The sequence below is a fragment of the Rissa tridactyla genome, chromosome 25, assembly GCF_028500815.1.
Source record: "Rissa tridactyla isolate bRisTri1 chromosome 25, bRisTri1.patW.cur.20221130, whole genome shotgun sequence".
NCBI classification, from domain to species: Eukaryota; Metazoa; Chordata; class Aves; order Charadriiformes; family Laridae; genus Rissa; species Rissa tridactyla.
The window spans coordinates 1,706,138-1,731,675 of NC_071490.1; the positions used below are offsets into that span (position 1 = coordinate 1,706,138).

At 52.6% G+C, this 25,538-nt stretch overlaps 1 protein-coding gene and 1 pseudogene across 1 annotated transcript; one reads left to right on the top strand and one right to left on the bottom strand.

Moving 5' to 3' along the window:
• Nucleotides 1-9,836: 9,836 nt before the first annotated feature.
• On the bottom strand, nt 9,837-12,474 carry LOC128901396 (olfactory receptor 14A16-like). Its single transcript, XM_054183353.1, has 2 exons — nt 12,367-12,474; nt 9,837-10,819 (listed from the first exon to the last, which is right to left on the bottom strand). Exons 1-2 carry the CDS (start codon nt 12,380-12,382, stop codon nt 9,837-9,839), a joined length of 999 nt encoding a protein of 332 aa, XP_054039328.1. The 5' UTR covers nt 12,383-12,474.
• Nucleotides 12,475-16,797: 4,323 nt separating this feature from the next.
• On the top strand, nt 16,798-17,804 carry LOC128901397 (olfactory receptor 10AG1-like; annotated as a pseudogene).
• The last annotated feature ends 7,734 nt before the right edge of the window (nt 17,805-25,538 follow it).

Here is a 25,538-nt window from a genome sequence, read left to right on the forward strand (position 1 = left end):
GTGGAGCTGAGGGAGCTGGTGTTTCCTCTGCTCTAGGCTGCTCTGTGGTCTCAGGGCCCCATATGTTGGATCTGCTCTGGTGTCTCCTGTCAGTGAGGACAGAGGGATGCTCTCCGAGCACACTGTGCTCTTCACACAAGTTTTCATGGCTCGCACATGCCTACACTCCGTGAGCGATGTTTACTTGCATAGGACAATTTGTCTTGTCACTCCAAACTAAGCCCTGGAAACCCTCCCTCAGCTTTTGGCTGCAATAGAAAAGGCTGGAAACACTGGAAAAAGGTGCTCAGTCCTCAGCACTAGAAGCTGCATGGGATCAAAATCCCAAAGAAGCCAAGAGTTTGTCTCCAGCACAAAGACACTTGACAGCACTTTGTCTTCACAGGCTGAGGTGTCCTGGACAGACACAACCATCTGAAAGCCTTGGAAACAAAACTCTTCAGTACAGGTTTGATACATGGTCCCCTGAAAGGCAGGACATAGATGGAAACCAGGGAAACAGCTGCTCTCAGAGAGAAATACAGATCAATGCTGCCATGCGGCACTTTACATCCTCAGGACAATTCCTGTTGATAGCTAGGAAGTGGAGAGAATGAAGAATTAGCGTTGTTCCAGCAGGAACACCAGGACCTTGAGGAAGCTGGGGTTGCCTCTCACCCCACCCAAAATGACTGTCCAGAGCTCCTCCGCACTGCAGCTCCCCACTGCATATGGGACGTGGCTTTTGACTGCTGGGCATAGGAGTTATTTCAGTTGACAACTTCATAGCTAGGAAGGTTCACCACCTCCAGGGTAGACAACAGCAGGAACAGAATTCTCCTGTGAGCTAACGTCTGCACTTCTCAAAGCCTTCCAAATATTTCATCAAAAAGAAAAAATTACTTGCTTAGAAACAAATGGACACTTTTCCAAATGCTGGGTGATTCAAGGGTATGGCAAGGAAAGAAAAAAAGAAACAAACAAACAAAAAGGTAAAAATAAAGAAAAAGCATCAGTTTCATGATGGTGTGAAGAAACAGGAAGATGCAAGGCTCTCATAAAAGTCACTTCTACACAGCTGTGGAAAACCTTCAAGAAAATTCTTTCAGTTAGAGGTGCAATCTCCACTATCCACTCTACATCGTCTTCTTCCCAGGTGCCAATATCCTGACAGCCCTGCGGGACATGCCCAGCTCCAGATCAGCCCGGTGACGCAACAACACAGATTCCATTCCCCAGGCTCCCACGGCCTCTAGGATGTCATTGTGCGTTTCCACGACGACCCTGTGGTCTCTCCAAGGCCAGCTGGCAGCTGGCACCACACCCTGTCTTGCCGGGTTTCTGCCTGCCATCGAGGTACGGCAGCAGCTCCCGCTCCTCCTGGTGCTCCTACCCTGCGGGTAACCCCCCAGCCGGCTCTGCCCGCCAGTGTCCCCCCCATCACCCCTCTTGGCTTCCCCCAACAGAGAGGTTGCCTCTGCGGCTGCTGATGGCATCGCAAGTGCCCAGCGTGAGCTTCACCGCCCCCGCCACGCCGTCACCGGTCACTGCCAGCGTGCTGCCGGGGCACTCCAAGCCTGCCCAGGCCCAGCCCAGCACCCACCAGCTGGCGCGCGCCAGCGTCTGGCAGGGGGTGCGCGGGCCCCTGGGTGTCCTAGGGCAGCTGGGGCACATCCCCCACGGGGTGCCACTTCCCCCTGTGGCTGCTCCCTGTCCTCGTGCCTGCAGCTGGGGACAGCAGGTGGTGACAGGGATGCTGGTGCCCCACCAGCCCATGGGGTTGGGGCCATGGGCCGTGGCCCACCAGGAGCCCCTGTCCACCATGGCTCAGCATTGGGGGCAGGGCCTTCCTATGGCCCACACCCTGAGCAGCAGCATCAAGAAGCCGCTGGAGGCCTCTGAGAATGATGTGGTGGTCATCAAGGGCAGTGGCCCCGACACCAGAACAAAGCCTAAAGGTGAGTTTTGGGGGGTGGCAGAGCCCGTGGGCGGGCATCCGATGCCCAGGAAATCTTGCATCGCCATGGGGTCTGGCTGGTTTTGATTGCTCTGTCAGCAGGGGTGACCATCCTGGACACCCCGGAGAAGCCCCTGGTCCTGCCTGAGCTGGGGCCACACAGCTTTGCCGAGGCCTTTCCCGAGCTGGCAGGGGACAACCTGCACTTTCAGGATGAGCACAAGCACTTTCAGGAGTTCAACGTGGACATCACCGACATGCTCGCCTGGCTCGACACCCTGGAGGGCGAGGACACCGTCCCCGATGCCCTCGACATCTCCACCGGTCTCACCAGCACTGCCTTCCCCAACCAGCCCTGCCAGTTCTCCGAGTACGGGGCAGAGGGTGACTGCCCTGAGGAGCAAGTGGTGGTGGCGATGCTGGGAGAGGCCTACCCCTTCTTAGGGGTGGCAACGTCCCCCTTGATGGACCCCAAGGGGACACAGGGCGGGCTGGGAGCGGTCCTCCCCGCCTGGCTGCCACTTTGTCCTGTAGAGACTTGTGGGGACAGTCCCATGGAGAGTCCCGTGAAGGATCGTCCAGAGGGTCCTCCAGAGAGTCCTCTGCTGAACTCCATAGCTGCCCCCCAGCACCATCCGCCCCGCAAGGCCCAGCTGGTGGAGGAGGCACTGCACAGACAGCCCCGGGTGCTTTTGAGCCGCTTGCCGCTGCCGCCGGGCATCGTCCCCCACGGGGTAGTGCCCAGATCAGGGAAGGCGGGCAGAAAGCAGGCGAAGCGCCCCGTGCCAGAGGGCACCCCAAGAATGGAAGAGACCTCCTCACGGGACAATATCCCACCCAAGAAGAGAAAGAAGATGGTGGTGTGCCAGGTGCTCAAACACTCAAAAACCCTGGGCGAGGGAAAGCTGATGGGGGACGGTGCTGCAGCTGGTAGCAGCAGGCAGCACGTGGGCAGCAGCAAGAGGAAGGCATGCCACGGCAACAACGTGCCCACCAGGCGATCCCGAACCCTGGGGGATAAGCGAAGTGCCCCACACCCCCCCAACCGCTGTTGATGGGTTGATAGGGAAGGTGGGGAGCACAAATCCCTGTGGCATGCGACCCGCACCCAGCCACTCCAGCCCCAGCCCTCTACCACGTCTCGCTTTCCTTCTTAAGTCATTAAAGGTTTGGTGTTTGTTTCACATTGCTTCTACCTGCGGCCATTCGTGCAGCGGGAGGTGGGGGGGTTAACGCAGCCCCTGCCCCACACGTAGAGCTGCCCCTCCACCTCTTCACCCCAGGATATGAGGAACCCCCCCAAGATTCCAGAGGGAAAACCAGCAATGTGCTTCAGGACAGAGACAGAGGAAGAGAAAAAGAGGAGCAGGGACAGAGGGAGAGCAAGGGGAAACACAAAAGGGCCAGGAAGAACGGCAGAGAAAGAGAGGGGCTTGGAAACTAGAGCAGGGGCAGGGAGCAGGATACAAGAACAGCCCGAAGAGAGGCACAGGCAAGCAAAAAAGCGAGACCAGTGAGGCAAAGGCTGTGGGGGCACAGGCACGGGGAGGGACCTGCACGCAGCAGAGGGGTGACACGGCCCCCAGGCCCCAGGACTCAACGCAGTTCCCACTCTTGGTGCCGCCAGGAGAATGTTACAGTTCAGACGCTTCTGTCTCTGCCTCTCTCAGCTCTTACGATGGTCAAGCTTCCCAGACACACAGCCTCACACGCCCGCACACACACTGCATGGCCGTGCCGCACCTTTGGTTCCACATACAGACCCTGCGGTGCGTGGTGGCCAGCTGGCCTGCTGAGGACTGCTCGCAGGGACCCTTCCTCACCCGCAGGGGCCGGCGGCCTCTTGTCTCCGGCTGGGGGCAGCTTCCAGATGGATGCCCTTTCTGTCCTTCTCCAGCCGCTTTACCTTTTCCTGATCCTTCAACTGCAGCCTCAGCTGCAGGCAGCCAACGACATCCCTGGGGGACGTCATCAGTGTTTTCCCATGCGATGAAAATAAAGAGATTTCTGGACGTGCATGAATAGCAAGCAGAGAGCTATTGACCTTCCAAACCAGCAGAACTCGATTTGCATTTTTTCAGTGCTCCCTCTCAGGCTGTGCATTTAATCTCCCTCATCTTTCATGAATTTCCACATCTCCTAACTAAACCGACCATGTCTGAAGTCACCATTCCAGCAGCGCTGGGGGTGTGCAAGGAGGCCAGGAGGCCCCCCCAGTGCCTCAGGACAACATGTCTCCTCACAGGCCTTGGTGGCAGAGGTGTCATTGCTGTGCCCAAGGGGACAAAGACTTGGGTTCTCTTGGTGACTTCCAGCCTTGCCAGCGCCCTTTGCCATCTCCACCACAGTGTGTCCTACGCTCTCCCACAGCTGCTTCTTTTTCCCTGCCGGCTGGAGACACCCATGTCGCTTCCCCACCTTGCTCTCACCCTGGCAGTTCCAGACACTCACCGACGTCTGTCCACCCTCACACTTTGTTCCATGACACACAAAGACATGGACTCATCTCAGACTCCTTCTGCATGACTTCTCGTACCACAGCCCTACCCTTGGAGTGATATTTCTGCTTCCTCATGGCCACTCTCCACCTTCCAAGCTGCGCTGTGTGGCAGTGTTTCCCTCTCCTGCAGTTCCCAACCTCCAAGGAAAGCTCCACCAGCTGGGAAACAACCTTCAAGCAGCCATCCCAGCCCATCAGCCTTCTGGTGGCCTTTCACCAGACCAGACAGAAGCAGGCTCACCATGATGTCCCAAGGCTGCCAGCCTTTCAGCTTCTTGTATAGACATGACCAAGCTGCGTGCCTGCTGCTGTCCCTTCACGTACTAATGTAGAAGAGACATGAGACCCAAAATATAAGTCCCCTTGCTGGAGTGAGCCTGGGTCCTTCGGCAGAGGGCATCTCCCAGTCAATGTGCCACCCAGGGGCCTTCTGCCGGCCTGTCAGAGACACTGGCAGATGTGAGCTTAAAAGCACAGAGCCCAGCCATGAGCCAAGGGCTGACTTGTCAGCTCTCTCAGAAAGAAGGGACCTCACAGTCCCTTTCCCAGCCACATTCCTGCTGTAGCCGGTCCCCTCCAGAGGCAGAAGTGACCTCACAGCCCCTTCACCGCCATTGCCTTCCTCCTGGATGAGTTCCCGAGACACAATTGACCCCATGACCCCGTACCCACCCATCACCCTCCTTGTGGCCCAGTCCCTGAGCAGATAAAAGGGAGCTTCTCTCATCAAATTTATCTCACAGATTTCCTGCCAACGGTTTGAGGGGAGAAACGTTCCTCAGAGGAGCTGCTGTATTTATACTGGTGCATTTTGTATCTCACCTTCTGCCTGTTTCTTCTTCTTCCTCCATCTGTTCTGTCTTCAAAGGGCTCTCCAAGGAAAAGATTCCTCGAATCCTAGGACGGCGCAGGTTGGAAGAGACCCCTGAACTGCGTTGTTCTGGGTCTGGCTGGGAGGGAGTTAACTTTCCCCATAGCAGCCCCCAGACTGCTGCGCTTCCTACTCGTGCCTAGAAGGGTGTTGGTCCTGCACCAATGTTTTGGCTATTGCTAAGCAGTGCTCGCGCCACGTGAAGGCTGTCTCTCCCACCCCCTCTGAAGGTAGTACACTCGGGGTGGGCAAGTGGTTGGGCTGGGCCCTGAATTGACCAAAGGGATATTCCGTGCCATATGACATCATGCTCAGCAAGAAAAGCTGAAAGAAAGGAGGGGGAAGGAGATGATATTCGTTATTAACACAATTGTCTTCCAAAGAGATTGCTATATGTATAGAATCGTTGCCTCCCAGGAGGTAGCTGATATTGTCTCCTGACAGGAAGTAGAGGAAACAATCTCATCTGGTTTTCCTCTCCTTCTGCGTATGGCCTTTGCTTTTTGCTTGCTTCTTTTTTTTTTTGTCCTCACACACACAGACTGTCCCCCTCTGTCAAGCTACTTTTATCTTTACCCATGAGTATTTTCACCTTCTTTTCTCCCTTTGTCATGCTGAGGAGGAGCGGGGAGAACCTCCCATGGCTTGGTGTGCACCTGAAGGCCAGCCATGTGTAACCCACCACAGTCATCTTGCCCAACTCTCCTGCTACCAAGAATGCTAACTAGGTGAGATTCTGCAAGGGCTCCCCACAACTTGGCATCACCCACAAAGGAGGGGAAAGTGCATTTTCTCCCATCATCCAGAGGGATAATAAAAATGTTCCCTACTTCTTGTCAAGGGCTGGTCTTTGAAGGATGCCACTAGCAATTGGCCGCCAGGAGGACTTTGTAGCACAGATGACATCTCTCCCTCAGCAATCAGCCAGCTTCCCACCCACCACACCGTCCACTTCTTCAGCCCGGCTGGCAACAAGCTGGCTCTAAGGAGACTACAGAAGACCACGTCAAAGGCCTTGCTAAAGTCCGGGTACACAACATCCCCTTCTTTTCCCTCCCACTTGTCTTCTGCGACCCCTTTCTTGTCCTTCAAATGCCTGCAGATGGCTGCAGGAGGGCTTGTTGTATCACCTTCCCTGGTGAGGCTGACCAGTCTGTAATCGTCCCCATCCTCCTTCCTGCCTTTTTGAAAACTGTCTGCCTTCTCCAAGGCCCCAGGAACCTCTCTGACAGCTCTGGCCTTTCCAAGGTGTTGGAAAGAGGTGTCACAATGACACTGGCCAGCCTTCTCCATCTCCCTGACACCAACAGCCTTCTCACTATGACACGCTGCCAGAGGAGTGCCCAGGACACAATTCTAACCTGTCCAGGCCCTTGGGGCCACTTCAAAAGAAAACCATAAGGGATTTCTTCCAACAAGCCCACAACTCTAATGGCATCTCTCTGCAGCTGACAGCTTTCCTAAGCTGTTTTTGTCAGTTCCTCCCGACCCCCAATCCTTTCTTCTCCTCAGGCTGGAGATGAGAGGATTGAGCAGGGGTGAGGTGTGTGTTGAAAGAGGGCTTTGTTAAACTCTCTCCGAAGGGCTGTTCTGGGCATCCCACTGACAGTGAGGAGGGTGCCGCAGAAAGGAGTGGCTCCAGGGAGACGAGAGGAGCCGGTGGAGAAGGCCTTCTGCCTGCCCCTGCTGGGCAGGAGAGCTGCCCCCAAGTGCCGCTCTGATGCACTCACAGGATACCAGCATGAACAGGAAGGGCAAGAATGGGTCTAAAAAGCAGGTTATGAAAACAAAGTCCATGAGTGTCATGGTTTCACGTCAGGAGAGTTTCAGCATTGGTGCAAACCCACCGAATCATAGACTCATAAACAGGCTTGGGTTTTAAGGGACCTTTAAAGATCATCTTGTCCAACCCCCCTTGCAGTGAACAGGGATATCTCCAATGAGACAGGTTGCTCAGAGCCCTTTCCAAGCTGACCTTGAATGTCTCCAGAGACTGGGTACATACAACCTCTCCAGGAGACCTGTTTCAGTGTTTCAGCCGCACAAGAAGAAGTGGTCCAGTCTGTGGGGAGCACAACATGTATCTGGGACAAGAAGGAAATGATTGCTGTAGATGACAGAATCCCCCTAGCCAAGGTGCAGCCGCCTTCTGGAGACAACCCTTCCAGTTCCCAAGCCTTGCAGAGAGCAGGGGGCGGCTTACAGCCCAGTACTCCTCGTAGGATGTGGCCACCAGCAGGAAACACTGCGTACACGCCAAAGGTGCAGGAAAGAGCAGTAACCATTGCTGTGAGCAGAGATTGTGCTGTCCCCAGTCGGGGGACAGTCAGGGTGCTGGAGCTGGAGCAGGTTTCCAAGTTTTCCAGCAGCATCAACATGACGAGGAGGGTGTTCCCAACCCCAGTCACGGGGTAGGTCATGAGAAAGAGAGGAGGAAGAGACTTTTTCTGAAGGTTGAGGACACCTATTACTTAGGGTACTTGCTTCCCTGTTAGGTGCTTAAAAAAACCTGTGATCGACATTCAGAGAGGTGAAACATGGAGGGTGTGTGCCTCCGGCTACATTCCTACTCCCTAGACATGCTCTGTGCTTTGTGAGAGGTGAGAAATGCCATCTTCTAGAGGGCGATGCCACTCAGGCCTGCAGAACCCTTTCTGACTGCACAGGTGAGATGCCCCACAGAGGCGCTTCTGTCACACCGTGTAATAAAAGGGACAGGCCATGAAGAGAGGGGAGGGTGAGGTGGCACACAGGCTGCTCCTGGAGACACACCCAGCACTGTCAGGGCTCTGGCAGGGCTGTTCAGAGACACGAGTCCTTCCCTGGCACGGGCAGAGCAGCAGACTCCATGGCCTCCTCTTGCCACTCCCGGAGGCTGGCAGCACCTCAGCCCCGCGCTGTGTCTCCCTGCTCGGCACCTCTCTGAGGTGCCCCACGGCGTGAGGAATGGACACAGGGACCTGGGGTCAAGGAAGCCCACCCCAGGGCTGCATTCAGGGGGTTTCCCAGGGGACGTTACTCTCCGAGTGAAGTCACCTCCAGCCACTGTCTGCCCCACAGGCCTTCATGGAGGCCCCACCAACATCTGATGGTGTTTGTGCTCACTCAGGTTAATCTCACCACATGCACATCATGCTCATGCCTGTGGTTATTATTAGCCAGCTGTGTGCCCAGGTCAAGAACAGAGAGGTTGAGGAGGAAGAAGTACATGGGTGTGTGGAGGCAGTGGTCACGGGTGATGGCGGTGATGATGAGGCCGTTGCCCAGGGGGCCGTTGCCATCTTCCTAAGTCACCGTTACACATGATGGAGCCCTGCTTTCCTGGAAAGTGCTAAATATCTGGCTGCCAATGGGAAGCAGGGGATGAATTCCTTATTTTCCTTTGCTTGCACGCACAGCATTTGCTTTACCTGTCAAACTGTCTTTATCTCAACCCATGCGTTGTCTCACTTTTACCTTTCTGATCTTCTCCCTCATTGTACTGTGGGGGAGTGAGTGGGCGACTGTGTGGTGCTTAGCTGCTGACTGGGGTTAAACCACACCATTTACTCAACTCTGCTCCTGGCTATTTGCTGTGTGAGTGGGCTCACTGTTGTTTGTGTGGTTTTGGTATGACTGTATGTACATGCTTGGCCGGTCAATTCAAAGTGGGCTTGGAAGGAGGAGGAGGAGGACACGGGGCAATGGAGAGACGCAGGGCTGGGAATGTATGGACCACTCATGCAACCTTCCCATCAGATCAGCCACAGAGTGGAGAAAGGATGGGGCCAGTTGTGTTGCTCATGGTCGTGTAAGTGCTGCTCTTGGTGGGGTGGCTGTAAAGGTGCTGGTGCCTTTTGGAGTTGGTTTGTGTCGGGTTGGCTGTGTCCATCTTCTTTCCTTGCAGGTACCTGGATTTAGTGCTTTCCCTTTGGGTGCCTCCACTTTGGGCAATCCCTCACCTTGTGAGGCTCCAGTCACTGACCACCCAAGGCGCACACAGTCCATGCCTATCTCGCAGGCTCTCCAGGCAGCTCCAGATCCTTCTCCTGGAGTATGTCCTCTGCCCTGTCACACGCTGGGACAGTGCACTATGACAGTATCTCAGTGACCATTCACCATCTCCACCGTCAAGAGACAACAACAGATGAGTCCTAAGTCCAACCCTTATTCTCTAACAGCTTCCACTGTGACAAAGAGCTTTTTACTCGGGCCCTTTTGGGGTGAAATATCGGGGCCTGTCGTTGACATCAGCTTTGGAAGAACAGCCAAAACTTGAGGAACTGCACAGGGAAGATGTCACTGTATTAGAGAGAGGCTACAAAAGAGTCAGCTTTCAAATTGCGCTAGAAAAACATTTATACAGGTTTCAGGTGACAGAGGGAGATGGGCTCATGTCTCAGGAGAATGAGCTAAATACAAACAATTATTTAGGAATGTAATAACCATAAACAACACTACAGGAAATGCTAGCAAATAAAAAAAAACACACAAAAAAAGAAGAAAAAACAATAAACAGAGTACAGGCCTGCATTGGGATACTGTAGATGTCATTTGTGGACAGTGATGGAAAATTTATCAACATTGACAAACATCCAATAAATGACTTTCCTAATGGACTCCTTGAGCTCCTGGTTCCTCATGCTGTAGATGAGGGGGTTCACTGCTGGAGGTACCACTGAGTACAGCACTGCCATCACCAGATCCAGCGATGGGGAGGTGATGGAGGGGGGCTTCAGGTGAGAAAATATGCCAGTACTGATAAAGAGGGAGACCACGGCCAGGTGAGGGAGGCACGTGGAAAAGGCTTTGTGCCGTCCCTGCTCAGAGGGAATCCTCAGCACGGCCCTGAAGATCTGCACGTAGGACAGGACAATAAAAACAAAACATCCAAAAACTAACAAAGCACTTAATATAAGAAGCCCAAGTTCCCTGAGGTAGGCATCTGAGCAGGAGAGCTTGAGGATCTGGGGGATTTCACAGAAGAACTGGCCCACAGCATTGCCCTGGCAGAGGGGTAGGGAAAATGTATTGGCCGTGTGCAGCAGAGCATAGAGAAACCCACTGCCCCAGGCAGCTGCTGCCATGTGGACACAAGCTCTGCTGCCCAGGAGGGTCCCGTAGTGCAGAGGTTTGCAGATGGCAACGTAGCGGTCATAGGACATGACAGTGAGAAGATAAACCTCTGTTGCAGCACAGAAAACAAAGAAAAAGACCTGTGCGGCACATCCTGCATAGGAGATGGCCCTGGTGTCCCAGAAGGAATTGGCCATGGCTTTGGGGACAGTGGTGGAGATGGAGCCCAGGTCAAGGAGGGCGAGGTTGAGGAGGAAGAAGTACATGGGGGTGTGGAGGTGGTGGTCACAGGCTATAGCGCCGATGATGAGGCCGTTGGCCAGGAGGGCAGCCAGGTAGATGCCCAGGAAGAGCCCGAAGTGCAAGAGCTGCAGCTCCCGTGTGTCTGCCAATGCCAGGAGGAGGAACTGGGTGATGGAGCTGCTGTTGGACATTTGTTCACTCTGGGCATGGGGGACTGTTGAAAGAGGGAAAGACCTTGGCAAGTTAAGGCAGACTTCTTTGACCCCACCTCATTCTGTTTCCGAAAAGATCTCCCCAAAGGGACTTCTCTTCCTTTGGTATAATTTAATTCGGCTCCTTTTTGTGAGATCAGCTTTGTGCTACTGAGGGCACTTTCCTTGCAGGGGCAGAAATCCTTCTCTTTCCCATTGCCTTTCGCCTGAACACTGCTGAGCCCTGAGGGACAAAAGTGCTCTCTGTGCCCTAGTGCAGAGTCAGGAGAGCTGCTCTGCACACCAGTGACCTGCTGGGCACCACCCAGGTCTCCTGTGCTTACACCTCTCTCCATTGGACAATGGTCCCCCTGACAATGTCCTTGAAGAAGAAAATGGACTATTGTTACTGTTTGGGGAAGGGTCCAGTTTCAAAGTCGGTTTCTCCCATCTGCTTTCTCTTTCCCTGTGCAGCGGAGCAGAGAGGGATGCAGCCGGGTGGAGTGGCTCTCTGCTGCCTGGAGCTGCCCCTGCCAGGAGCTGCTGCTCTGTGCCCACGTCTCCTCCCTGTCCCTGCTCCCAGAGCGCATCCCACGCGCTGGGGGCTCAGCTCTGCCCTGCAGACCCCTCCTGGCAGCTGGGCACTGCCCAGGGGCACCTCCCTCTTTGTGGCTCCTCAGGAGGAGAGGAGAGAAAGCCCGATGCTGGAAGCAAAGGTGCTGCTGGTGCTGTGTGTAGGGAGAGGGGTGGGCGAAGGCACTTTGTGCGGTTTCTGGCAGATCTGCTGATCCTTTAGTGTAAGAGTTTAGTGATTTATTAAAACTAGACAGCTGCTTTCCCTTTTCCCTTCAGAGAAAGCTGTAGCACAGACAATGGAAAGGTCTTCATCTTTAAGGTAGACCTGCCCTGGGCTTCCTCTATAAATGCTGCCTCTGCCAGTGTTCTGGGGGTGATCTGGAGCGGTCGGCAGCCCTGACCCATGCAGCACCCTCTTGAATGCAGTAGGACCCTTCCCTGACAGCAGTTGCTCCTTCCACCCGCAGCTTTTCCCTTCAGAATCTTCATGGAGAGGTCCCTGCGCTGGACGAGAGCTGACCCTGGCAGGAGATATGTCCCTGCCCCAGCACACAGTCCCTGGGTGCAGGGACCCAGCTCGGAAGGACAGCCCTGGGCACCCCTGGCTGCACAGCCGGCTTTACACCCTGCAGACGTCCCTGGAAGAAAGGCAGCCGTCATGCCCTCTCCCTCTGACAGTGCAGCAGAGAATCCCTGCTCAGGAGCACGTCCTCCTCCTCTATGCTATGGAAACTGTGAGAGTTACTCTGACAGATCCTACGAGGGAGGAACCAGCTCTAGGAGGTCCCTCCAGAAACTGCATCTTTACTTCCCTGCAGCTTGAGACTTACCGTGTCAAGGGCTGGGAAGAATCCACTGCCAGCGAACTCTCAGCACCCTCCCGCTGCTGACTGCCTTTAACCTTGCTCTGCCTCACTCCCCTTTGGTGCCCGCAGGCAGCGCCCGCAGCCCTGCTCCTGGGCAGAGCTGTCTCTCTGCAGTGCTGCCCGCTTGCCACGAGCTCCCTCCATGCCAGGAGCCCAGCCCAGCTCAGGCACAGAGGACCAGCCCAAGGCAGCCCTTCTCTGCCCCCTCGGGGCTCCCTCCAGGTGTCTATGGGGCTCCAGGGAACCTGCTGGGAAACAGGATGAAGCAATCAGTAAGCTGGGGAGAGGCTCTTCCTTCCTGCGCTGTCATTTCATGTATTGGCAAAACAGTGAGTCTCAAGAATCATATTTTCTCATCCCATCATTTGTCAGGACACCCAGACAGGGATAGGGAGTAATCGCATTTATCCCTCCTGCTGAGGGAAGGAATTCAGCTGAGTCAATCAAGGCATCTCATCCCGGCTCTGTAGCCCTGGGGCCAGAAGGGGACTCAGCTCCCTCCCATGCCTGCTACAAACCCACAGGAGGTGGGATTCTTCTTGCCTCAGTTCAGGTGTGCACAAGATGAGCACCTGCAAGTGAGCTGTTTGTGTCCACTCCCTTGCTAATTGATGGAGAGTGAGGGAGTTGTTCAGGTGGGAACACCTGGTGACATTTGAGGTGACACCAGAGTTTGCCCAGGATATGTGCAGGTGACTGCAAGCTCTAATGCAGCAATGCTGAGACACAAGGCAGCATCTGGGGGCAACATCATGGAGCCTGGTGAGGAATTTCTTTGGTAGATGGAAATGAAAGTAGATGTTACATTTTGGACAGATAAAACCTTCAATATTCCTTACATCCACAGCACCTACAGAGGTAGTCATCTGACCAAATGCAGCTAAGTCCCTCTCTTTCTCTTCTCCACCAGCTGTATTTCCTAGATCTCTGCTGACTGTAGTGGCAGGTGTCTCATGGACCTTCCCCCGTTGCTCAACCTAATTCAGGACAGCTCCTCAGTGGCCACATACGGCTTGTTGTGCCACCTGAGATGCCAGCGCCCCCCAGAACAACTGCAGGTTGCTGGCAGGGACAGCAGAGCACCTACAGGAAAGCCATTCCTGATCAGAGCAGGTGCATGACAGAGACCCCAGAGAGCATTGCAGACAGATTTGGTTCCTTTGGGCAAGCCTATGTGGCAGCCCAGGCAGGTTTGGTTTCTGTCCATCAGCAACCGAAACGCACCACTGCAGTGAGGCCCAGTCTGACCCATCTCCACCCAGTTGATGCAGAGCAGGTCATGAACAAGAAGCCCATCACACTGAGGGCTCAACTCATTTGGCTGCACCCGGACTCTGCTGGGTCTTCTTCCAACAATCCTTTGCTGAGCCCCTCGGTGATATAACCAAGGAAGAGGCAACTGATTGTCACAGTGCTCCTCGATCACAGCATCTCCACACCCAAGGACATTTTCAGCAGCACCTTGTCCTCCTGGAGATCAACTTCCCCTCCAGCACAGCCCTTTGGGAGCAGCAAAGCCTTTTCCTGGCAGGGCTACGGAGCCCAGACCTGCTTTTCTGGCCTCTGGGTGAACAGGATTTTCACTTTTGGTGCTTTCACATTGCTGCCCTTCGTCCACTCCAGCATGTCTCTGGTCTCAAGCAAAGCATTGCACATACTGGGGCTTGGGGACTTGGTACTTAGTGACAAGGCTGAGCATGGCCCCACTGCTCCAGCCGAAGTGATGCAGTGCACCAAAAGTGCACCAACACCCTCAGCCTGGGGCACAGAGCCGAGGAGCTGGAGTCCTATGTACTACCACAGAGTTTTGATACTGGTGGAAGAAATGGCGAGGAGTGCTGGGAAAGCTCCGGCTGCTAGTTGTAAGAGACGGACTGTAAATTCCCTGCTAAGGGGCAGAATGCCCTCCAAGCCTTCAATGGAAGGCCTCCAACACTCGCAAGGAAATAAATAATGCAGGCCTGGCCTTCAAAGAACTGATAAGGCTCACAGTTCTGGCACCGGAAAGTGTGGGAGAACCGTCTTGTGAAGACAAGATAGCTCTGCCACTCGTGTGGTGAGCTTGCTAGTTCTCAGTTCTCAAGGCCATTGTGTCTGAGACGTGACCTTTGCTTCATTATCCATGAAATACATATGAAAGCGCACACCCCTGCATATGCTAATGAAGATTATAGAGATCATGCTAAACATGTATGACTATAGTTCTCTCCCCACCCAAATGATGCTACACATCAGCCGGGAGGGGGAGACGTCTGAGATGGAACTGCCCCATAACGAGTGGGGTGGGCCGTGCTAATTCGGCAAACATAAAAGGGGAGGGAGACAAGTATGATGGGGGTGGATTTACAGAAGGTTGCTCCTACAAGACTTCCCCTGAGTTTTGGCTGGCTCAATGCTGAAACTGGGATTGGTGAACTCTTCATCTTTTCCTGCTGTCTTTTCTTATGGAGCTCCTCTATGGGATGTGCAAGAGGTTGGGTGAGTCCTTTGTGGGTGAGGATCAGAGGAGAGGCCTCTTAGTGTGCCACCCTGGTGGGAGACAAAGCACCCGCAATCAGTATAAGGAAGCGGAGAAAGGCTTATTCAAGAAACCCAAAGAATTGCCAGGTCTTATTGGGGATTTTAATGACCGTGGCACGCACTGGAAGGGGAGCACAGCAAGACGCACACTGTCCAGCAGGTGTCTAACCCTAACCCCACCCTGCCCGAACCATAACCTAACCCTGCTCTGAACATAACCCTGACCTTATCTTAATCCTAACCCTAATCACTGCCTGACCCTAGCTCTACCCCAACCCCAGGTCATAACCCTCAACTCTAACTGTAACCCGCACCCCAACCTTACCCTAACCAAACCCCAACCTATTTGAAATCTAACCCTAAACCACATGAACTCTAGCTCTAATTTAAGCCTGAACATGAACCTTAACTAACCCTGACCTAACACTTATCTTAACCCAACAGCACGTGTGTAATGAAATCTGTATCATCCTATCAGGCAATGATTACCATAGTAAGTTTGTCACAAAAGAAACAAACTTGAGCATAGTGGGAGCACAACTGGGATGGACAGACAAGCTGGTATCACCTTGTCAGTGCTGTCTCAAGGCCTGAGCAGTCGCCTTTCGCTTCCTCATGATCTGGAGGCTGGAGGCACCACTGTGTGTCACCCAAGTCAGACCCTTGGGTCAGATGAACTGTTTTTCAGTTCTCATATACTGTGTTCCTTGTTTCTCCATTGACCCTGACAAGAGCTGAGTTACCTAGATATCCAGGCTGCAAACGGCATATTCCTCATGCAATGACCACTTGACCCCACCTCAAACTGAGATTCTTAAACATCTCTCAGCTGAGTCCCTTCTCCATAAGAAGCCACCTGCTGTTGTGGTGCTGCTTGATTGTAGCTGACACCCTTCAGGTGTGCCCAGCAAGAAGCCCTTCTGCTCTGGGAAGGGGGGCAATGTGAAGGGAAGGCTGAGTTCCCCAGGCAGCAAGAGCACTGCTCTGCTTCTGTGAGGGCTTGCAGGGTTGGGATCAGAGCGAATGGGCCCTCGCCTGCATTTGTAAGCTGTCAGAAATCCAAGCGACAGAGCAGCAGGTTTGGGAATGCTGAATGATTCGGGACTTATTCAAAAGTTATAGATGCCTGACCTGTGCGGGAAAATTGGGTGTCATGGGGATATCACACGCTTTTAGTCACTTTCTTCTCCGTATGATTGAAACCTGCATAAAGCAGTTTTCTTGCTTGCACAAAAATGTCTTTTAGCACCCTGAAAACTGGTAATTTAAGCATAACCTGCTGCTTCTCTGTCTTGTTTAAATGTGCCATGGATGCATCAGTGTCACTGGATTCTTTGGCAGAGAGAAGCCTGTGTTACTTCTGATGGGATTCACCCTTCACTAGGCAAAAACTGATGATTCAGATCTAAGATAGTCTCCCAGATCTTTGTGTGTGGATGCAGTGTCAGGGGATGAGCTCTCCCATGTGAGGAGAGCTGGGATTAATCTCTCTCACTAAGGTCTAAGAATCAAGTCATACCTTGCCTTGCTTTGGTTTGTTTGCCTCTCCTTGCCTAGCCTTGCCTTGCTTTGTCTTCCCCTTTTTCTTCCTTCCCCCCTTTTAACCCTATTCCTTCTTAATGTTCTTACATTAAATGCACCTCTTATGAGATCTGGACAAGGAACGTAAGTAAGGCTGTCCTTAAAGGCACTAGTATTTGTCTCTTTTCTTCCTTTTCTCTCATCTTTCAATAGGTACTCTATTTAATAAAATCACCTCTAAAGGAGAAAGTCAAGTTTCTTTTACCCATATGACAATAAAACCCCCAGTCATTCAGGCTCAAGGACTCTGTTCTCTCTCTTTACAAACCTCCCCTCCGCAAGCGACCCACGTTAGATTTCCAAACATTCATGCCTATCTTGGTCGAGCTCTCCTAATCCTGCAATGGCGTGTATGCTGATGTTTGTAGTCTTTCTCTAGGCTTGAAGTGTATGTGATGGTGGACAGGCCACCAGCATCCTCTGAGAGCCTGTTGTTTGAATTGCTCTGTGCAGGAAAAATGCCCCAAAGAAAAGGCCTGGAGAATCACACCGGTGGATCTGGATTCATTCTTCTGGGATTTTCTGACCACTCCAGCCTGCAGGGCTTGTGCTTCACAGCATTCCTGGTCATCTACCTCATGGTCCTCACAGAGAACAGCGTGATTGCACTCATCACAGTGGTGGACTCAAGCCTCCACAGCCCCATGTATTTCTTCCCGAGGAACTTGTCCTTCCTGGAGATCTGCTACACATCAGTCACTCTGCCAAAAATGCTGGTGGTTTTCCTGCTGGAGGATGGCAGGACCTCCTTCCTTGGCTATGCTGCCCAGCTGTATTTCCTGGTGTTGCTGGGCAGCATCAAGTGCCTTCTCCTGGCTGTCATGGCCTATGACCGCTACATAGCCATCTGTGACCCCCTGCACTACCCCCTCATCATGAGGAGGGGTCTCTGCATCAGACCGGTGGTGGGGTCGTGGGTGGCTGTCGTACCAGTGCAAGTAGGACAGACCTACCAGGTGTTCACTTTGCCCTCTGTGCATCCCATGACCTTCATCGCTTTTTTTGTGATGTCCCCCCTCTGCTGGAGCTGGCCTGTGCAGACACATTCTGGAACCAAGTGACACTGTACACCATCATCCTGGTATTTGCAATCTTTCCCTTCTCCTTAATAGTTATTTCTTACATTAAAATTATCAGGGCAATTCTGAAAATACCTTCAGTTCTGGGCAGACACAAAGCCTTTTCCACCTGTTCCTCACACCTCGCGGTGGTGACACTCTTCTATGGCTCGGCCACAGTCGTCTACTTAAAGCAACGGTCAAGGGATTCCGTAGACACCGACAAATACCTTGCCCTGTTTTACACAATTTTTACCCCAATGTTTAACCCTGTCATCTATAGCCTGAGGAATAAGGAAGTGAGAATTGCCTTGAAGAGACTCCTACGGACAAAGTGGTACTACAGAGTACGTAAAATCCTCTCAAATAGTCCCAAAGAAGTCCCACTGGGGTACATGGTTGCCTGAAGAAAGGCATCTCATACCTGCTGAAACAAAACCATGTGTCCGGCCTGGCTTTCATCCTCCTCAAGAAGGGGAAAGGTGTCCTGAGGCATTCCTCCTATGTCGTGTCCCACCTTGATATCTTTGTACTCTAAAGCATCTTCAGCGCCTCTGAGTAGTTTAATTCAAACAGCTACTTCAAGCTGTGTCTGACCAAATAATGTTAAAGGGAAATAGTCAAAGCATGGTCAGTAGCCATTGATGCCCAGAAAGTGAGACAAGTGGTGAAGCGACGACCAGCCTCACGTTTGAGAAATCGCTTGCAAGACCCCATGGGCTATCTTCTACAGCATCCCTGCATGGAATCACCTTAAAAGTGTTCAAAGATATGAAGGGCTTCAAAGCATCTCCCCCTGCTATGATGTCTTGCTCTGAGTTGTGTAATTCTTGACTAACCTGACATAAAAATAAAAGATAAAAAGGTCACCAGGAGGACAGTCCAGCACCGGAATGGGGTCCCAGAGAATGGTGGAGTTTCTGTTTGTTGTGGTTTAACACCAGCCGGCAACTAAGCACTACACAGTCACTCACTCACTTCCCACCAGTGGGATGGGAGAGAGAATCAGAAGGGTAAAAGTGAGCAAACTCCGGGGCTGAGATCAAGCAATTTAATTGGTAAAGCAAAAGCCGCACACTTAAGCGAAGCAAAACAAGGAATAAATTCAGTACTTCCCATTGGCAGGCAGGTGTTCGGCCACCTCCAGGAAGGCAGGGCTCCATACCACGTAATGATTACTTGGGAAGACAAAATGCCGTAACTCCAAACATCCCTCCCTTCCTTCTTCTTCCCCCAGATTTATATGGTGGAGCATGATGCTACGTGGTACGGGATATCCCTTTGATCGGGGTCCACTGTCCCAGCTGTGTCCCCTCCCAACTTCTCGTGCACTCCCAGCCTACTTGCTGGTGGGGTGGTGTGAGGAGCAGAAAAGGCTATGGTGCTGTGTAAGCCCTGCTCAGCAATAGTGGAAACATCCCTGTCTTATCAACGCTGTTTCCAGCACAAATCCAAAACACAGCCCCATACCAGCTACTGTGAAGAAAATCAACTCTACCCCAGCAAAAATAAGCATTTATGTGCTGAATCTGCTTTGCCACTCTGAAACTGTCTCTGAAAAACTAGCCCAGTGGGGGTTTTTAGCCCAAATGCATATGCAGCACTGAAGTGTGTTTCCGTATTGCCCTGGTTTAGGCCGAGTTGGCCAATGACCGACGACAGATGCTCTCCCCCAGCTCTCACTCTGAGGAGAGGAAGGAAAGAAAGAGATTTATGAGTTTAGAAGGAACTAATCTACTTTAATTAAATACTTGTAATAAAATAAAAAGGAAATAATGAAATAGATACAATATATAGAAAACTGTATCAAGCTCCCAGGATGATGTCACTGTCAGGCACTGGGGAGGGCCCAGACTGGACTCAATGACGGACAGGAACTGGATTCCAGGTCTGGAGCCAAGAACGCACAGATCGGGGTCAAAGGCAAATTAACACCGAGCATTCCGCCACCTGAGGAACCTGAACGTACACAAGTCCACATGGTGGACAGACAATTCCCTGTCCTCTCTCTGCCTAGCCGAACAAGGTAACTTAGAGGAGAGGGGGCTGTAGGAGCATGTTTCTGCCCAGCGAAGCAGGCGTGTCTCCCCACTAACTCCCCCACCTTCCCAGGTACCCTTAAAGATAAGTATGAGGCTCTGCAAGGGGAACTCAATCATGACGAGGAAGATAATTCAGTGTCCACAGAGGTGTCACCAAAGTTAAATCAGACTACACCTCCCATCAAAACATCTTCAGTTAAGGAAAAAAGACCGGTCATTGTTGTAGGTGACTCCCTACAAGGAAGGGAACGGAAGGCCCAATATGCAGAACTGACCCACTTCTCAGGGAAGTCTGCTGCCTCCCTGGGGCCCAGGTTAAAGATATAAAAAGAAAACTTCCCTCCCTGGTAAGACCCTCAGATTATTACCTACTACTAATTTTTCAGACAGGCAGAGATGATCTGTTAACAAGAAACACAAGTGCGATCAAGAGAGACTTCTGGGCCTTGGGATGACTGGTTAAAGGGTCAGGACTGCAAGTCACGTTCTCCTCGGTCCTCCCAGTCACAGGGAAGGATGAGGAAAGCAACAGGAAGAGCTGGAAGATCAATACTTGGCTCTGAGCCTGGTGCCAGTGGCAGGACTTTGTTTTTTTTGATCACGGGATGGTTTACACGACACCAGGCCTGCTCGAGACAGATGGGGTACACCTGTCTCAAAAGGGGAAAAGTATCCTTGCACAGGAGTTGGCAGGGCTCATCAAATGGGCTTTAAACTAGATTTGAAGGGGAAAGGGGATGAATCCAGCACCAGAGAGGCAAGGGTCTTTGATGGCTTAGAAACTATGGCTGCGCCTGGGAATGGTCAGGTAGAAGTCAAGCCTTCTTCCAGCAAAAAGGTGGCAGGACCAGTAGCCCAGCTGAAGTGCTTCTTGTCCTGGGTTGAGCAACACAGGACTAATTTATCTTCTAATGTCTGGGAAAACGTCACTCTTAGAAGATTCTAGTGTCTGAATTCGTGAAAATATTTGCTTTATAGCCAGCTAGGCTACGTGGGATTCAAGGCCTCGGTGTTTTCAAGCCTTGGCAGGTGCAGGTACGAGGAGGAGCGAGGCCTGGGCATTTGACCCAGGCTGGCCAACAGGATTATTTCATACCATGAACGTCACATTCGATACAAATGAGAAAGTTTGCTGCGTCGTTTCTCTCTCCCTTGATGGCTGTGGTCTAGAGAAAGTCCTTGCCCTGGTGCCGGACCCCTGAGCCCTTCCCTCCCTCCTGAAGCCGTTGCTTTTGCAGTGTCCAACATTTACTCTCCCCTGCTGGGAGTGCACAGCTTCCTACTGATAGAATTGGCTGAGTATAATTCTTGTACATCTTATATTAGTATTGGGATTAATACTGGTGCTTTAACATTATTGTTAATTATTTAGTCTTATCCTATTAAATCTATTTATATTTCAACCCTCATGTTTCCTTGCTTTCCCTGATTCCCCTTTCTGTGTGGGGAGGGGTCACTGGGTGATAGAATAGTTGTCCAAATGACAAGAAATTGTTATGGGTTTTCTGAAAACATAACACGTCTACACTAATGCACGCAGCATGGGCAACAAACAGGAGGAGCTGGAAGCCATTGTGCAGCAGGAAAACTATGATGTAGTCGCCACCACAGAAACGTGGTGGGATGAGTCGCACAACCAGAGTGCTGCATTAGATGGCTACAGACTCTTCAGAAGGGACAGGCAAGGAAGGAGAGGAGGTGGGGTGGCTTTGTATGTGAGGGAGTGTTAGGAATGTCAGGAGCTTAATGATGGTGACAATAGGGTTGAGTGTTTATGGGTGAGAATCAGGGGGAGGGCCAATAAGACAGATATCATGGTGGGAGTCTGTTATACACTGCCCAACCAGGATGCAGAGGTGGATGAAATACTGTACAAGCAGCTGGGAGAAATCTCATGATCGCTGGCCCTTGCCCTGGTGGGAGACTTCAACCTACCCGATATCAGCTGGGAGCACAATACGGCTGAGAGGGAACAGCCTAGGAAGTTCCTGGAGTGTGTTGCGGAGAGCTTCCTGACACAGCTGGTGAGGGAGCTGACAAGGGAAAGAGCCCTGCTGGACCTGTTGTTTGTAACTGGAGAAAGACTTGCGGGGGATGTGACAGCTGGAGGCCATCTTGGGCATAGTGACCATGAAATTATTTTCAATTCTCAGAGGAGCAAGGAGGGTGGTCAGCAGAACTGCCACCATGGACTTCCAGAGGGCAGACTTTGGTCTTTCCAGGAGGCTGCTTGACAGAGCCACTTGGCAGGCAGTCCTGAAGGGCAAAGGAGTCCAGGAAGGCTGGACATTTTTCAAGACGAAAGTCTTAAAAGTGCAGGAGCAGGCTGTCCCCATGTGCTGTAAAATGAGACATCAGGGAAAAAAGACAGCCTGGCTGAACAGAGAGATACGGTTACAACTCAGGAAAAAAGGAGAGTTTATGGTCTTTGGAAGAAGGCCACTCAGGAAGGCTACAAGGATGTTGTAAGGCTATGTAGGGAGAAAATTAGCAGGGCCAAAGCCCAACGAGAACTTAAGCTGAATTTGGATGTTAAGAACAATAAGAAAAGTTCCTATAAACACACTAGTAACAAAAGGAGGACTCGGGAGAATCTCCATCCTTTATCCGATGAAGGCAGTAACATAGTGACAAAGGATGAGGAAAAGGCTGAGGTACTTAGTGCCTTCTTTGACTCCTTCTTTAGTAGTAGAGTGGGTTGTTCCCTGAGTACCCAGACCCCTGAGCTTGTAGACAGGGGCAGGGAGCAGAATGAAGCTGCCATAATCCAAAGGGAGATGGTGAGGGACCTGCTCCAACAGCTAGACATACACAAGTCTATGGGGCTAGGTGGCCTCCACGCGAGGGTACTGAAGGAGCTGGCAGAAGTACTCACCGAGCCACTTTCCATCATTTACCAGCAGTCCTGGTGAACCGGGGAGGTCCCAGTTGACTGGAGGTTAGAAAATGTGATGCCCATCCACAAGAAAGGACGGAAGGAAGATTTGGGGAAGTACAGGCCTGTCAGTCTGACCTCACTGCCTGGGAAGGTCATGGAACAGATCATGCTGAGTGCCATTATGTGGCACATGAAGGACAACCAGGTGATCAGGCCCAGTCAGCATGGGTTCATGAAAGGCAGGTCCTGCCTGACAAACCTGATCTCCTTCTATGTCAGGGTGACCCGCTTGGTGGATGAAGGAAAGGCTGTGGATGTTGTTTCCCTGGAGGCTAGTAAAGCCTTTGACACTGTTTCCCACAGCATTCTCCTGGAGAAACTGGCTGCCCATGGCTTGGACAGGTGTACGCTTTGCTGGGTAAAAACCAGGGCGATGGCCAGGCCCAGGCCCAACGAGTGGTGGTGAATGGAATTCAATCCAGTTGGCAGCTGGTCACAAGTGGTGTTCCCCAGGGCTCGGTATCGGGCCAGTTCTCTTTAATGTCTTTATCAATGATTTGGACGAGGGGATTGAGTGCACCCTCAGTAAGTGTGCAGACGACACCAAGTTGGGTGGGACTGTCGACCTGCTTGAGGGTAGGATGGCTCCAGAGGCAGATCTGGGCAGGCTGTACCGATGGGCCGCGGCTAATGGTATGAGGTTCCTCAAGGCCAAGTGCCAGGTCCCACACCTGGGTCACAACAACCCCATGCAGCGATACAGGCTGGGGGAAGAGTGTCTGGAGAGCTGCCTGGCAAAAAAGGACCTGGGGGGTGTCAGTTGACAGCTGGCTGGATGTGAGCCAGCAGCATGCCCAGCATGGCTGAGAAGGACAATAGCATCCTGGCCTGTATCAGGAATAACGTGGCCGGCAGGACTCGAGAGGCTGAGGGCCCTGGGCTCAGTGGTGCAGAGACTGAGGACAGTACAGGAGTAGCCTGAGTGTGCTTGAGGGCTGCTGGTGGAGCCGGTGGAGCTTTCCTTTGTAGTGGAAAACAGCATGAGAAAGAAATAATGCCCCAACATGCAGCTGGGGAGGTGCAGACTGGACACCAGGAGAAAGAAATGTCATTCCAAGGGCAGTGCTGTGGTGCAACACGCCACCCAGAAAGAGTCTGGATCAGCCCAAGGCTTTGTGTTTCAGGGAAGAGCCAGGGAGGATGGTGAGATCTCAGCAAAGGAAGGTGGCAGCAAGGTGGGGCAGCCGGGTAGATGACTGCAGCCTGCAGGGAAAGAGGCAGAGGTGATGGCACACCATAGGACAGCCTGTGGTGGAGATGACACAGGGATGCAGCAAAGCTGAAAGGCCCCTAACAGAGTCAACCTTTTCATGTCTTGGGCTATGGCTGTTGTCTCTGCCACTGATGCCTACGAGGAGTCAACTTATCCTTCCAGCACTGGGGTCTCATTGCCTCCTCGTCCATACTTCAGAGCCTGGGAGGTGTCATACCATAGTGCTGGCCTTGGCATTGCACATCTCCACACCACACTGTGCCAGGAAGAGCCCTGAGGAAGGAGTGAGGGACAGGATCTCCCTTCCTGGGGGCTGGGGGTCAGGCCTTGGCCCTTTGGGCGATGGGGTCAGGCCTTGGCCCTTTGCACTAATGAAACACATCCAGGGTTACTCAGCATCAGAGCCACCTTCACCTTGCTTTTCTCGACCTGTCGTCACTGCCTCCAGTTTCTGCTCTAACCGGACCCTGGGGACAACATCTCAGTGGTGTCCCTCAGTGGGACCCATTAACACTCCAAGAAACTTTGGAGTTTGAACCTGACTTTGACTTCTTGAGAGGTTTTTTCAGCTTCCTCTCAGTGTCTGAGGCTCGTGGACTCAGCATCAGTCCCACCAGAGGGGTCATTAAAACTCCTTGGGCTGGTCCTCTGCGTCTGAGCTGGGCTGGGCTCCTGGGATGGAGGGAGCTCACAGCAAGCGGGCAGCGCCTCAGCGAGACAGCTCTGCCCCCGAGCAGCTCCTCTGCCAAGCGCAGCAGGTCTGAGGGCACTGCCTGGGTGTCTCAGGGAGATGAGTGAGGCAGAGAGATTGCTTAAAGGTGTCAGGATTGGGAGGATGACTGAGAGCTCACTGGAGGAGAAATCCTTGCAGCCCTTGGCACAGTAAGCCTCTGGGTGCAGGGCAATGCAGGTGGAGTTCCTGGAGGCATCTCCTAAAGCTGGCACAGCCACAGCTTATGGGATCTGTAAGGAGGCGGAGGGGGAGGAGGGGTCTTGTTATGAAATGTGAATAGCCGTGAAGCCAGGGTGTGCAGGCAGGGGTGCCCAGGGCTGTCCTTGAGCAGGGTCCCTGCACCCCGTGGGTCTGTGTGCCGGGGCAGGGACTCTGCCGGCTGCCAGGGTCAGCTCTCAGCCTGCCCAGGGAGACCCCCATGGGCATGTGGGGAGAAGCTTTGGAGAAAGAGCAACCGCTGGCAGGGGAGGGTCCTGCTGTTGAGAGGGTGCTGCGTGGGTGAGGGCTGCTCACAGCTGCAGATCACTGCAGGACGTTCCCTGGAGATTTTTCAAGAAGCACAGCACGGCAGGGGCTACCTGCAAGGGAAGGATCCTGTTCTTCCAATCTTCTACTCCGGGTTGTCTGGGTGGGCGATGGGACAGAGAAATTCATCTCTCAGTTGAGGAGGGGGCACTGAAATTCCAAATCTGTTTCTCTTAGAAGTGAATAATCCAGGGAGGATTGGAAATCAACAACTGAATCTCTGCCCCTGCAACGATACTGCCCTCAGCAGCACAAAGCTGATCTCACAAAAAGATATGAATGAAATTATTCTGAGGAAAGAGAAGTCATTTGGGGGAAAACTTTGGGAAATGGAATAGGATGGGCCCAAAGAAGTCTGCCTTAACTTGCCAAGGTCTTCTCCTCTTTCAACAGTCCCTCATGCCCAGAGTGAACAAATGTCCAATGGCAGCTCCATCACCCAGTTCCTCCTCCTGCCATTGGCAGACACACGGGAGCTGCAGCTCTTGCACTTTGGGCTCTTCCTGGGCACCTACCTGGCTGCCCTCCTGGCCAACGGCCTCATCATCACCACCATCGCCTGTGACCACCACCTCCACACCCCCATGTACTTCTTCCTCCTCAACCTCACCCTCCTTGACCTGGGCTCCATCTCCACCACTGTCCCCAAAGCCATGGCCAATTCTCTCTGGGACATCAGTGATATTTCCT